Source organism: Rhea pennata, chromosome 7 (assembly GCF_028389875.1).
Source record: "Rhea pennata isolate bPtePen1 chromosome 7, bPtePen1.pri, whole genome shotgun sequence".
NCBI classification, from domain to species: domain Eukaryota; kingdom Metazoa; phylum Chordata; class Aves; order Rheiformes; family Rheidae; genus Rhea; species Rhea pennata.
In genome coordinates, this window is record NC_084669.1 from 29,500,602 (window position 1) to 29,515,676 (window position 15,075).

At 37.2% G+C, this 15,075-nt stretch overlaps 1 protein-coding gene across 3 annotated transcripts in view; it reads left to right on the top strand.

Annotated features, from left to right (window-relative positions):
• The window catches only part of NRG3 (neuregulin 3), a 402,761-nt gene that overhangs the window by 276,140 nt on the left and 111,546 nt on the right, over positions 1-15,075 (top strand). For all 3 annotated transcript variants that reach the window (XM_062580115.1, XM_062580117.1, XM_062580116.1), the window contains exon 3: positions 12,218-12,291. In XM_062580115.1, the coding sequence (XP_062436099.1) occupies positions 12,218-12,291 (74 nt within the window). The remainder of the gene's footprint in view (positions 1-12,217; positions 12,292-15,075) is intronic.

The following is a 15,075-nucleotide window of genomic DNA, read 5'->3' on the forward strand; positions in this document are numbered from 1 at the left end:
GTAAGTTCCACACTCTGTTTCATAGTACAGAGTAATTTCAACACATGTACACATTATATGTATATTTGATTTTTATTATAGTTAAATCAATGCTGTATATATGAAAGGCATGGCTTATGTTTTTGTACATGGGTGGTAGTCTTAAGAAAGGTTAAGATTCAGTTGTCCTGAAATGGTTCTGACTTTTTTCATCCTAACATTATTGTCTATAATCCTTTTTCTCAAAAGAATGAAAATTTCAAGAACTGGTAAGAAATTCTTTGGCAAACTATTTTTATCATAAAAGTATATTTATAAGAAGAGAATTAAGATTGGAAAAAAGTGTTTGGACTTGACAGATTTCCTAATTCAAAAATAGTTTCTCTGAAATTTCACTGAAATGTCAAAGTACTTTTTTCATTCTGAAAAAAATAGAGTTAATATAAGGTTACAACAGCTAAACATTTGCATGAAAAAATTAAAATTCTAAAAATGTAAAATATTGATCAAGACAATTCAAATATTATCTTTCAAAAAAATTTTTCCAAGATATTAATATTTTATTCTATTTGGAGTAGTGTTTTTAATGATCAAAACTTCTATTGTGAAAAAAAAGTGTTGATTTTTCTAATCAGTATAAGCAAGGATAAGACTACTGGGACAATGATTTAAACAGATCTAGCATAAGGAGAGCATGACCTTGTCCTTGTCACCATGGACTGCAGAATCTTAATTATTTTTCCAGTAATCCAAAACTAGTTCCAAAATCACTTTCATTATGAAAAGTAGGAGTTAAGGTGCTTTTCTTCACCCTGCTCTGCAGAAGTTCTCAACTACTTTTTTTTTTAATCTAGTTTTAATTTCAGAAGGATGAGCTATATTTTTGCTCCTTCTAGCTTTCTTATCCATTTAAGTATTTCAAGAGCTTAATGTTTGTCAATACTTCTGTGGTGTCTTCGTATTTCTCACCACAATTTTTGCAGCAGAGTAGTGCAGTTCTATCCTGTTTGAAATTTTCTCTGTAGCGCAGTAGACTGCCACTCCGCATTACTGAGCTAGGAATGGGAAGAGAAATACTTCATTTCTGTTGCCTGCTGAACAAGCTGGGTGATCCTGGGATGTCTGCTTTCTAATCATTGCAGTGCACTCTCATGGTTCCTGAATGCAGTCTTACTGAAAGAGCATCCTCCAATAGAAAGGAAGCAAGGGACATGAAACCTAGAAATTTCATTTGTTAAAATACGTGCTGGAAAATGTGGTATAAAGGAGAGGAAAGGAAATCATATGTTGAAATCATGGAGTTTATCCTAGTTCAACCATAACTAAAAGATATTTATTTATGTAAATTTAAAAGTACGTAACAGGATTTGATGCACACAATAGGTGTGATAACAGCTATGGACCAGTTCCTACTGGGTGAAGGCATACACGATTAAGGGCTTATTCAGCACTGAGGTTAGGCATCTGCCTTTTTTTAAAGATTTAAATAATTACACAGGTTTCCACTGGATATTTCATTATTAAAATGTATGATGGAAAGTGTAGTATAGAGGACAGGAGAGGAAGTCATATCTTGAAATCATGGAGTTCATCCTAACAGCAACATGAGTAGACCTCATGAGAACATCGCTTCATTCCAGCGGCCTTTTGGTATCTTGTAACTATACCCTCTTCAAATTCTCGAACTTTTACTACGCTAAAAATTAATACAGATTTCTTTAATTTTAAGTCTGATTACTAAAACAAAACTACACAGTAACTTGCTAAGCTGTCACTTGAAGTTAGGTGTTATGCATATGATAAGAGTTCTGCCTGGTTTCTCTCTTCAGAAAATGAAGGGAAAACTTTTTCTTTGAGTGTTTAATTGTCTTCAGTGGATCAGGATAACTCTCATCCATGTGAATAGCTTAAAGCATATGTATTAGTCTGAAACATTGACCTGTGCATGTGGTATGCTATAAATAAATTTGATACCAAGTAACTAATTACATTAAGTGTATCTCAGAATACAAAATCTAACCTGAGTTTTAAATGAATGCTGTAGTCTAGAACCACTGGTTCTCCGTGGTCTGTGTGTACTGGTTAAGTATATGAAACATATTTTTAAGGGAACACCTTCAAATCAAAAACCTGTTCCGTTGTGGAGGAAAAGCGCCTTAGTTCAGGTGCTGCCATGGGTCTGGATTGTTGGAATGGCTTTACCAGCAGCTCTTTCTCATCAGGTTTTTTCCTGTCTTTCATGACTGACAGAGAAAGAAAACCATCCAGCTCAGGAGACAAACAATAATTTAATAGTTTCTGTGTAACCTTGGACAGACATTTAGGTCAAATCCACAGAATTCCCGAGTCTGTAAAGTCTCGTTTAGTCCAGAGGTTCCTACAGAGGATTTAGAGAATCCGGATTTCACTAAAGTATCCCCATTTAGCTTCTCACAGGTTGAATGGTCCTGGAAGAATGGAGGAATCTAAATCTAGGCAAGGGTGTGGGTTTTGCTGGATATGACCTTTAATCTATGACATCTGCAGGAATAGCATAAGAGCACCTCCTTATTTCAGAGAGGTGCGCTGACCATTTACACATTGCAGAAAAGAAATGAGAAGTGTGATGAGTAAAAAAGAGAAGCCTGATTCACTTTCTCTATTGATGTTAGCGTTTCAGCTAGCCTGGTTCCAGGGTAAATGCTATAGAAAAAGCTTTCCTCTTCCTTCACTGGCTGACTTTTCAATCTAATCTCCCTCCTTTGGGGTTATTTGTGCTAGTTACTTTGCTTTTAGCAATTGCAAGATTTGAAAAGAAAATTGACAGAAGGGCGAATTTTAAGCTGATTGTGTCCATTCTGTTAAAAAAAAAAAAAAAAAAAAAAAAAGTATTATTTCTTTACACAATAGTCAACCCTATTTCTTTTAGAAAAGAAAGAGAAAGCCAAATGCATTCCTTATGTCAGTCACAAAATAGATTGCAAAGTCTTCAAAAAATAAAAAATGTTCAAACCATGATACAAAACCTTTATTATCCAGTAAGTCAGTCCTCTGAGGTGGAGATTATTCTGGGTTCTGGAAGAATATTTTCAAGAAGGTAATTTATGTTACTGTGCATGAAACTTCGTGTTTTAGCAGAGAATTGAGTTTGCTGCTACTGTGAGTGTGAAAGAAAAGGGCATCTTCAATGCATACCAAAAATGCAAAACTCGTTTAGGAGCAAATCATTGATAGTATGGCTTTCAGAAAGGATCCCCTAAAGAAAGATTTTCTTTGATACTATTACTTTGTAAGTAACCTTTCCCTCTTACTGATAGAATTTTTAAAACAAAAAATGTTTAGTACATCTAAATTATTATTCAGACTGAGAGCACTGAACATTGAGACCAAATACAAAAATAAGTGAGCATCATTTTCCCATTTTGCCTGCTACCCCAGTGTATTTTTACAGTCATTGTTAGAAAAAGGCAGGCTTAGTAATAGCCCAAAGTAGTAGGATTCAGTTCATGGATCTGGGGTTGGAAATGAAAGAATAGTTGAGCTAAAATTTTAGAAATTGGCCTTAGTGTCTGGTCTGTGTTTTTCAGTTAGCAGATAATTAGCTCTGTTTTAATATCTACCGTACTGCAGATTAAAATGAGAGTGTTAGGAAGTCTCTGCCCTGCCAGGAGAACTTGACACTTTGGTTTGTTCTGGTAGCCCAACTGGAAGATCATTGAAATCAGTGAGCTGCTCTCTGTTGATTTAAGTTCCAGAGAAACTTCAGTGGTATTGGATATCTGGTAACAATGTCTCTGTCTTCAAAATTAGTGCTGGGCAGTTCATGAACATACTTAGACTTACTCTTGAAGGCATTTTCGTATTAAATGATTGTCAATGACTTAGTATGATTTATTTCAAGTGCTTTTTTAGTGAAAATTTAATTGTACTCCCAACTTAACGAAGTATAGCAGGATCTTAAGTAAACAGTTTCTAATTGTAGACTAATGGCAGTGTTTGCAAATACTCACAAACACCAGTTTCTACAATACATTTTTACAAAGCCAATATGATCTTGCTAAATATAACTGACGTAATAAAACTTGACTTTTTTTTTTTTAATCTGGTTTTATCTGTGCTGATTGTATTCAGCTGGTGGCTAGAATCTACTACGTTTTTCAACAGTCCTCATTTTAATTTTCTGTCCTCCATCTCCTTTCATGTAGATCCCTTTATGGGAATTAGATCTAATGTCATGAGCGTGGGTGAATATGCTGCATGCACACATCCATGTGAGCACTCTGATTGTAGGTGAATCATCACAAATCAAGATGGTGAATAGTTTACAGAAAATAGATTAAGATTCACGTCCAGTCTAGGATAAAATTGCATAAAGAAGCATGGTTGAATTTAGCAACATAAAAAGCAACTACTCTGTGATCGTGGGTAATTGTATTTTTTTTATTTCCTAAATGCGGTGATATTTTTTTTTCTTTGTGAGAAAATCATGCAAACAAATTCACTTTTTTATTTTTTACTTCAGTGTTGACATTACACTTAAAATGAAATCTCAATATTTAATAACATAAAATTGACAGTAAGTTAGTGATGCATTTGAAATGCAGTTTCTAAAAAGAATTAATACAGAAAAATAGGAAATAAATCAAGTTTTATTTAGAAGCACCCACATCTATTAAACAGACCTGGAAGAAGAGGAAAGGGAAAGCAAAGGGGAAAGAAAAGCTCTTCCCAGAACCATTTCAATTTACTTATGTTCAATCCTGTTGTTTTCTCTCCAAACAGCGCATTTATTAACATTCAAATATAATAATTCTTCTGTGTAAATCTAATTGTTAATTTACTTTCCAAAACCTGTCATATATCTATTTTAGTCATAACAATGAAACAGGGAGAGACCAAAAAGCTTTCCCTTGCCCTTGGGGGATACTCTTGATGCTGAAAGGAAGCAGGCAGCTGCGCGTGCTCACGTTGAAAAAGGAGCAGTGGCATTTCTGGAAGGGATTAGAAGGGAGAGCAGGGAACGGGCTTAAAGCCGTATCACTTCTGCGATGTGCTCTCTTATTAGTGAGGCTCTCTTATTTCAAACTTACATGGCCAGTTTACCCAAGCTTTACATTAGTTGCTTTTGAGCTTCAAAACAAGTAATTCTTTACCTGTGCTTTGTTACAGAGCTGGTCTGTGTTTTGTGCCACAGTGTGACTGTGTGCTCCGTGGTGTCTGAATAAAGCAGTCCTGCAAATGTCTTTGGCTACGCTGTTGCTGAGCTACCTTTCAGTGATAAGCACTAGTGAAACAGTCTGTGTCCTGGCCTTCCCATCTGGAGGATTCATGCTTCTGTCCAAGGAATTGTTTCTTTGCCTTACCCCTAGTGGGAATGTCTCTTTTTTCTCTTTTTTTCTTTTTTTCTTTTTTTTTCTTTCTTTCTTTCTCACACCTTGCATTCATTTTAGTTTAGCTTAATTAAATTTATACTTTAAAGTGAATCAAGTTCAGTTTTAGTTAGTAGTTTGTGCCTGATGTAGACCTTTGCAGCTGGAAGCTTGTGCATGGAATACTGAGAAGTCTGATGTGCGCAGAGATGCACGTGTTTAACCTAAGTATGGGTTGAGGGACAATTCTGCTACTCGTCCATCAGGAGACAAGGGTGAACAGGGTTGAAGGTAACTTTCACAGGATTTTTATGCCACTAGTTAGAAATACTAGATGAAGAAGATAGTCTAAAAAAATGAGATGCCTTTTTTGTTACCTATGTTGCGAATGGCTCATTGAAGTAATTCGTGAGACTGAGTACTGTGAATCATTGACATCTTTCTGAAATCTACTGCCTGTGAAAAACTCTACTGCTTTTGTTAGTTGAGTAATGCATTCAGAATTTCAAAGGAGGTTATCCACCTATCTAAAAATACCTTTTAATAACTGTTCTATTTACACTTATTTGCACCACAAGTATCGTTTTAGTTTCTTGGTGCTAAAAGCCTTTGGCTAGTTATGTTTAAGGAGGGATCATGTAACCAAGGGTGCTTGAAAACTCGCATTTGTTTGTTCTGCTTTCATTACTGACACTGTAAATACTGGATAACTAGATGATTTGGCTGTTTCATTACTTTGCTATGGCGATACAAAGCAGCAGCAGATGCTGGATTTTCGTGGTTGCGTGTGACCATATACAATTATTTTAAGGGTTTTAATGCAGTTACCACAACTGAGACTTGGAGTCTGTATTAGAGAGTCAATCCGCTTGGAAGATCCTGCTAGTGCATTTTAAAAACTGCTTACAAAATAACTACATTTTTTCTTCCTTGGATGAGGAAGGCCAGATAGAGCTGGCTAGAAAGAAGCTTATTTTTAAAATATTCTAAATAATGTGTTGGATTGTGGTGCGATAGATGTGTTAAATCTCTAATAGCAACTACTGAAGAAAAACTGCGCTTTTTATAATATAGCTCTCATGTCTAGTGTTTCATTTTGGGAAGGGATTAAGCTTTATTCAGTTACATATATTCCAACATTAAAAACAGGTCAATGCAGGCCAGTTTCCTCTATTGCTGTGGTGTACTCTTGTAACTGGTTTTGTATTAGGGGCTGTCGCCCGTCCTCCTCCTCACTTGTGTTGTCTTTTGCCATGTGTGCTTGCAGAGAACAGACCACTTGCTGTCTGGGCTCCTGCAGTTCAACACCCACATTCATTCTCGCCATTAAAAAAACAGTTCCTTTTCCTTTAACAGTTTGCTTGTAAGTTGTTACATAAACCTACTATGAAACAATGTTTTAAAATTCTTACCATCTTGAAAAAGTCTTTCCATTGTGAAATTCCAGAAAAAGATTTGCAAAGAGAGAATTGTCTCCATCAGCACTGCTCAGTACACAGCTTATCACCTGATCCTTGCAGTTTCTGGAAAGTCTGCAGTAGCAATTATCTAATTTGGATTTAAAATGTTACTTTTGTATTTCACAGTGAACACTATTGGGTATAAATACCACTTGATAACACTACTATTTCAAAGGGTTGACACATGATTATTTCACTCACTCAGGCATGATAAAAGCTGCATTGGAAATACTTTTTTTCCTCCATCCCATTGAAGCTTTCCTTTTTGTCGTTTTTTTTTTTCCCTGATCTATTTTGTCATGAAATGGAATATCTCGGAATTATTTCAAGAAGAATGCAAGAACGGTCCCTCCTAGAACAGAACATCATCAACTGATCATGGCATTTCTGGGATATAGAGGACACAGGTGTTCAACTCTTTGATTATTCATTTTTGCACCAAAAAATGATTGTGAATCTCTGACTTTCCTGGTGAGTGCCTGACCATGGAACTATGGATTTTGTTGGAGTGTTCATTTATAGACCACTCGAATATGTCTGTACTTTGATCTGTGATTCCTAGTTTTGAGAATAAATAACAGATGCAGTATGTACTGTTACTTAGTATCTAAACATTAGGTTTCAGTACAGCAGCTGTTAGTAGTGTCATGAGAAAATTGTTTAATGTAAGCATTCCAGTCAAATTGTGAGATGGATCATTTTAAGTGATAGAATTTTTGAGATTAATTTTTTTTTTTGGTGAAATTTGAATGCAAAAGACAATTCCACTGACAGTTTTACAAGTGGAAGGAAATGTGCTGGTCTGGATACACTGCAAAATACTTGACGTTCATTTTTCATAGGTACAATTAATTAGCTCTAAATCAGATTACTGAAATTTATGAGGCTAAAATCAGATTATAGATTTATATAGGTTCGGCTGTTGGGCACTGTACTATTAATTGATTTCTGTTAAAGGTCACAAATCACTTATGACCCAGAATATATTTATTTTGCTCATGTATAGTATTAACTGCTTTGTCTTCTGATATAGTCTGTCACTGAAGTGCCATTTTCAAAATTCCTATTTAGAGTATCTTACGTATCTTGTATCTTACGTGGTTGCTAAATTCTGGACTTCATGCAGAGAATCTCTGTTCTGCATGCTCCTTCACATAGGCAAAGGTAATGCGATCACCAGACTTTGGGAAGAAAAGGAATTACTCCCTTTTCAAATTGATGTACGCTACTGTGGGAGGAGGGGACTCGCTCCGTTATAATCTTTCGTATGCTGCACGGACTGCTGGTGCCGCTTCGGCTTTCTGAGCACTACTATCGCTTGAGAGCTAAAACAGTTCACTTAAATAGGGATGCGGAGCTCTGTATGGAAGTACTTGGGGAAAATGTAAACTTCTGTGATGAAAACAGTTTCTTAGTCTCAAACCCTGTATGGCATTCGCATATTCCTCTGAGTAGGTTCTTTCTAATATCTTCCCTTTTCCTACTGTTTTTAGACACGTCGTGTTCTTCATCTTCCCATAACATACAATTCCCCTTCACCACTGCTTGTATTCACTTTACTTTCTTCCAGTATGTCCCATTTTAAATCCAGGGACTTGCAGTACTGTACTGTTCCTAGAAATTCTGAAGCAATCACCTAATTGGAATTTCCCTTAACGAGGCAGGGTAGGGGAAAGCCTGCCTTCCATTGCACAAGATTAGAATAGAGAAAAAACAATTACTTACCACTCGGAATGAGAAATGTGTTTCTTGATAAATGTTTTCACACTCCGTAAAGTAATGCACAATGTAGTTTGCCTTTGGTGATCTCGAAGATGTAATCTTGGAGAAAGTACATTACCAAGTGAAAGATGTGATATATTACCACAAGCTAAAATAATCTTGGATTGAATTTGACAGAAGTTATTTAGGGGATATACTTTTTCAAGATCTTCAGTAGCTGCAGATTAGCTTCACCTGTGATTCTCTTTTCCTACTATTTGTTTGGAAGAACTTAAATCATTCCATTCATACTGTTTTGTGGATATTTTTGGTCTAGTCTTTAGACAGATGCAGTTACTCTGGTGAAAAGCTGGATGCAAACTAAACAATTCAGTTTTCTTATTTACTTTGCAATGAAGGTGCAAGTTTAGTTAATGATATTTATAGAGCCTTTCCCCACTGCAGTTAAGTAGGTGCCCAAGTCTACCCGTATAGCGCAAACGCTTAAGATTATACAAAAGTGATTCTCTGGGGGGGGGAACGTAGCTTAGAGCATCTGCAAAAGTGTCTCCTTGGAATGACACGTGCAGATCTGAGCTTTCTGTGCACTATGAAAAATATCTTATCCTAGCTTCATTTTCTATTTCAAAGACATATTTAATGCACTTACTGAAACATTTGACTGTATCAAAATATTTCTCAAGATTTCTCTGACTACTCAAATCATTTCTAATACATCCATAAATATTAATGTTTTCATTCCTACTGCATATAACCATATTTAATGACCTCGCTTGAATTTCTCTGAACTTTTGAGTGTGACACAACTGTGATGTTTAGATAGTATCTCACTATTTTTTCTTAGAGATGTGATGCCAATTAAGAGCATTTACGCATACCAGATACTGTGAGCACACCTATCGTATTTGTCGACATAGGAAAGATAGCAGGTGCTTCAGCAAAGATTATACGATGCTACCTACATGCAACTTATATCATATTTTAACATTATAATTGTTGCATGTATGTTCCACATGACTTCCACTTCACAGGCCTTGATCGGAAAGGTTTAAACTTTGGTGTGATATTGGTAGAACAGTTAATACTACTACTTGGTCTCTGGATTTCAAAAATCATTCGTTAAGGAAAATAAGAGACTCACTTTTTTATTTCTAGTGAAACATTTGATATCATTTAAAATACAGGCTATGTATGCTCATATTCATTGTTATCTTAGTGTAAGATTAGGTTATTATATGAGAAGATGTTATTTGTTCTTTGAGAATCAACCACCTCTGTTCTGAAAATAGCAAAAATAAATTCCTCTTTGGATGTGTTCATCCAAGTGTACAGGTAAGTGAAAATGTTACCTTAGGCTCATCCTGTCGGGCAGGTGATTACTGCAGGCAGTTTACACTGATGGAGACAAGCAATAGCATGCAGCAGACTATGTACATGATGCAGTCAGGATAAAATTAATAGTTTGATGTGATAGCCAACACATTTGTAAAAGTATGAACCCATCCCCATCATTATCTGCAGACTGCGCCACAGAGCCATGGCAGCGTGGCGTTCAGTCGGTGCCGGGGATGCGAGATTTGCACGGAGGACGCTGTAAACCTGCAGGACTCTGCGTTACCTTCCCTTGCAGCCCGGTGTTCTCCCGTGGCCCCTGCCGGAGCCGTTAGGATCGGAAGAGCCCCCTCGGATGGCTGCCTGCTGCAGCAGCTACGAGCGGCACAGTTTTTTCTCCCTCAGTTCTGGCACGAGCGCTGAACTGCCTGGACCCCATCAAACCGCTCCAGTAAGCGGTGCAGACCCTCCTGCTCAGCTGTGAACTGGGCCGGCTGCAGGCCTCTCTTCTCGTTAGGCGCGGGGCAGAGTGACGCGGGAAGGACAGCGGCGGGACGTGCAGCGCGGCCGTGCCCGGGCCGCCCCAGCGGGGCCGCGGGCTCCGTCCGGGCCGCGGGGGTCCTGATGGCTCTGCTCCAGCGGGGCCGGCCGGAGCGCCGCGTGCGCTCGGCACCGCTGTCCTGGGAGGCACCGCTCGGGGTCTCCCCGCTCGCGCCGAGCAGCCCCCTTCTCCTCTGCGGGGCTAGGCTACGTGAACAGCAACTTCGTGACTCTCGGACCCCCAGTTTAGACCTACAGGGTTTTACGCCCCAATAGGGTAACAGTAAATGAGGCAGGTGCAAACGTCCGTCAGGAAGTTAATAGAAAATGCTGACACAAAGGCAAGAATATCTTGTTGTTGTTAAGCTTTGAAATGAAGCATAGCAGGTCTCCCCAAGACTGTGGAGAAGTGTTCCTGTTCGATGCGAGGCAACTTTTTCAGAATTGGTAACTGGGGGCAAAAAAATGCATGCAGCGCTCTCTGAGTATATGAAGACTTCTGATTTATATTTCTGTGACCTGTGGGCAATGTTTCGTTGCATATTACGTGTTATAAAAACACGTCTAGAACAGTGTTTCATTGGCTGAAAAGTTGTAACCACTGCTGTAGGATCTGAATTCATTTTTTTCCCGTCAGTCGTGGTATAAATAGGCAAAGACTAATGAGAAGCTGATCTCCCTTCAGGAAGAAAGGCGTAAAGAGAGGTTCTGAAATAATGGCTATATTTTCTTCTTACTGTGGATTTGTACTACATTTTGGATCTGATGGGAGTATTTATAACTTGCATATCTTTTTCACAAATATGCTTTCTATTCCCAGAATCTAAGCTGGTAAGGTGTACTTTTCACTGAAGAATTGGTTTATTAACCCAAAACCATTCTAAAAGCCTGCTTTTAGAGGAAGGCTGGGTAGAAAGGCAAAGGAGCCAGATTACTTCTAGTCCTGACATTATTCCATAAGTCAAGGCACAGTTGTCAGTGTTAGTGAAGCTGCCAGCACTGATAGAAGCATATTGTTTGTATGATGTGCAAGAGCTTTGGGAGATGCAGAGTCCTTATTGCTATCATTTATAATTAAAGCGTCCGTCACTTTTCTCTGAAAAACTGCTTTAACAAATGAATAATTAAAGGCCTGATTCTGACCCACTTAGTTGAATGGAAGAATATTGTTTTGAGAACAATTGATATGCAGTAAGTGGGATTTCAAAGTTTCAGGATAAATAATAGTGTTAGGCACTTAGTGAAAAACTAATTGAAATTTATTAAAGCAGAGGGCTTTCTGGTTTATGTGTTTGAAAATATGACTCCACAGGTATCTAAGAAAATTGGCCGTACGTGCCTAAACATGTTATCTTTTAAACAAAGTAGAAATTGCTCTTAAAGTTAGTGGCTAGGTAAGTGCTTATTTGAACTGCTTATTTGAACAGCCAAAAATGGACAAGCTCCAAGTTTGATGGCTTGTGCAGTACAGAAACTTTATAAGGCTGTGTGTTACCTAATGAATTTATTTTATGACAAATACGTCTATTTTATATAAGATTTTGTCTTTGATTGTTTAACTGAATTGATATTTTTAAAAAGAATTATGTGTAAATGATGTTTCTTTTGATAATTACTAAAATAATCAAAAAGGGTTGGGGGAATTTCTTGAAATACGAATAACATTATGTAGTCTCATTTTATTTTGGTAATAATCTTGCTTCCATAATAGTTCGAGGAATTGGAAATTTCTAAGCCCTTGCAGCATTGCAGGGAGAATTTCAGTTGATTTGGTCTCTTGAAATTAACCTTTTACTATTGCATGCGTATGTTTGTCATTTATCCCCTTTTCCTCAGGTGCAAAGAGGGCTACCAAGGAGTCCGCTGTGACCAATTTTTGCCGAAAACCGACTCAATCTTGTCAGATCCAAGTACGTCAAATGTTTTCTTCTATTTTTATCCCATGCTGGAGGCTGTCCTTGCCATGAGAGATGACCCTTTGCCTATTGTCAGAAATTGTATTATGGATCACTACTGTAGCCATATGATATTTTTCTTGTTGATCCAGCTGTTTTTGCCACATACGCTAGTCTCCGTTTTTATAAAACATGATCTGTTGCAGTAAAGCATGCCATCATAGGGCTTGATTTGTTTTTGTTTTTTTTTAATAATTTGGAACAATATTATGCCAGCTTAAAGCCTGAGTTTTTGTATTTCTCTTCTTTTGACTCAAGCACAAGTAAAATCACATGATCTAAAACAAAAACAACTTATAAACTGCGAAACGGTTCCTTCTAAGGAAACAAATTCCTATTGTCTGGAACTGTTAGAGATGATAATCTCTATGAGAATATGTAATGTCCTTCTCCCCCCCTCTTTTTTATACCTTCAGTTTATACAAAAGCCAAATTTCTTACCTTTTTTAAGTCAAGTCACTCCTTGTTTGTGGAGTAAATGTTTACTTTGTTAGTAGAGAGGAAGTAACTCTCTAATACACTGCTCAGTATATGCCAAAATACCATCACTGTGTGTGTTCTCCTCCACTATTTGACTTTTTAAATTCCATTGACTAATAAAAAAAAAATAGGTCAAAACTATCATCCAAAATGAATTTCTTGCAACGAAACCCACTTGTTAATTAACACCAAATTATTCATCTTTAAATTTTTAGATGAAGTGACATACAACAAAGGGTCATGTCCAGTCTCTTATTTATGTTCTTACATGTAGAAACCGTAATGCATTCTAGTCTTTCGGTTTTGGATGCTTTCTACAAATTGATTTGGGGTTTTTGTTTGTGTTTTTCTGTCTATTTTCATGTGCTCCCCTGTGAAATACTATTTTAAGACACCTGTTGTTTTGTAGTACTGTATGCTCCTGTTAAAAGTTCCTTTGTATTTAGTTTATCTTTTGTTTTTACTTGACTTTTAACTGTGAACTATAGAGCCTATAACAAAAATGGGCAGTTTATAGTTTTTCAAAGTGGTGTGTGCACGTGTAAACAGAGAAGTTGTGTAGGTATCAAGGAGAAATGTACTTTGCATCCTAAAAGCAGAGGAGAGGAAAATCAATTGGCCACATTTAGGACAGGGTAGTACCTGACTCAGTTCTGCTCGGGAGCGTGTAGAGCAGATGTGCATTATTTCACTGAAATTCATCTAGATACAATACAAAGCCCAGGAAGTAAAGACTCCTGTGTTAAGCTGCATGTAACTAGGCTAAGAGCCCTATAATGTTTGTGTACTGCAAACTGTTTTTGTTGTTTATAGCATTGTTTTGATTGCACAGACTTGTTTCCGCTAACTTGGGAGACGTTTGCTCTGGTTGGTTTCTGTTTGTATTGCTTCCATAAAATTGTTCAGCCACTTGATCCTGTTCAGTAAGCTGATTTTTTTCCTGAAATTTCCTTGTTACACTTTCTGATCATACAGTTAATTTTATTTAATATGAGTTGCATTCAGAAAGACATTATTTAGAGTATGTAAAGAGCAGACCTTTGCCTGATGCTGGTTTGAGATAGATCTGCTAGACCCAGGTACAGGCCCAAGAAACTTCCTTTCCAAAACAGATAAAGTTAACGTAAGTTAAGTATTTTCTCAGTTTTGAAAACTAACTTGTATGTAGTCCTTGTGTGCATCCCAACAGAGGAAAAAGGGCTGTTACACTTACAGTGTGTAGACATACTGTAATATATGCCTTGGTGTGTGCATGAGTGTGTTCTTGTGCTAAGCCTGACTAACGTGAAAAGTAGATATTACTAGCTTTCTGTTGCAGTGGACACTGAAGTATTACCATTTTGCTCAGGAATTAAATCATTAATCTATTTTTTTCTCTTAGAAAAAATGAACATCACATTAATTCTTAGAAATCAGTAGCAGTAATATTTGCTATTTGCATAACCTAAAGGATTTAAAAGGTATTTGACACTGTAGTCAAGTGCAGCAGCAGCATCTTTAAAGGTCCTGGTGCTGCTTCAGAAAGATACAGCTTTGTGCTTGCATTGCTGTGTGTTTGGATTAGGAGGAGAGCTGCTGAAGGATGCTAAAGGGTGAATTTGGAGGCAGTTGCAGAAATGAGCAGTTCTTTTTCAAAAGGAAGATTCAGTTTTCAGAGTAAGTTGAACACTCGTGTGGATGCTGTTGTGTCAGCACTGCACGTGGCCAACAGTGACTGGCATCAGCTGAGATTAATAAACAAGTGCAGCTCGCCTGAGTGTTGCGGGATTGCCTAGGGTTGGACGTGAGGTTGTTGCTAGTAAGCCTGTTCAGAAGCGCTGACTAGCCTTTATGGTGTTCTGGAGTAGACCTGCTTGGCCCAACGAGTCTTGAAAAGTAAGTTGTATTTGGGCTGCAGCTAATCCATTTGATCAGTTTGTATATTGAGGTAAAGTTTTAACATTTTAAACTTTGGCTGTTCTGTGTGGATATTCTAAAGTAGTAAACAAGGCAGTTGAGGATGTCGTGTAGCCACTATTCTACTGAACTATGTTGAATTTAGCCTTCAACTTCTCTATTATTAGTATTGAAAGTTAGCATATTATTATATTGTTAAGATAAAACAAGAAAGTTTTTGTAGAGTCAAAACAAGTTGCTACAATTTTTAATTAAAAATGTTTAGTCATAAGTAAATCCCAGTATGCCTCAGAACAGCATCAAAATACTTTTAGTATCTGCATAATAGGAGAAGAAGGAAATTTTTACATCTTTTGTTTGTAT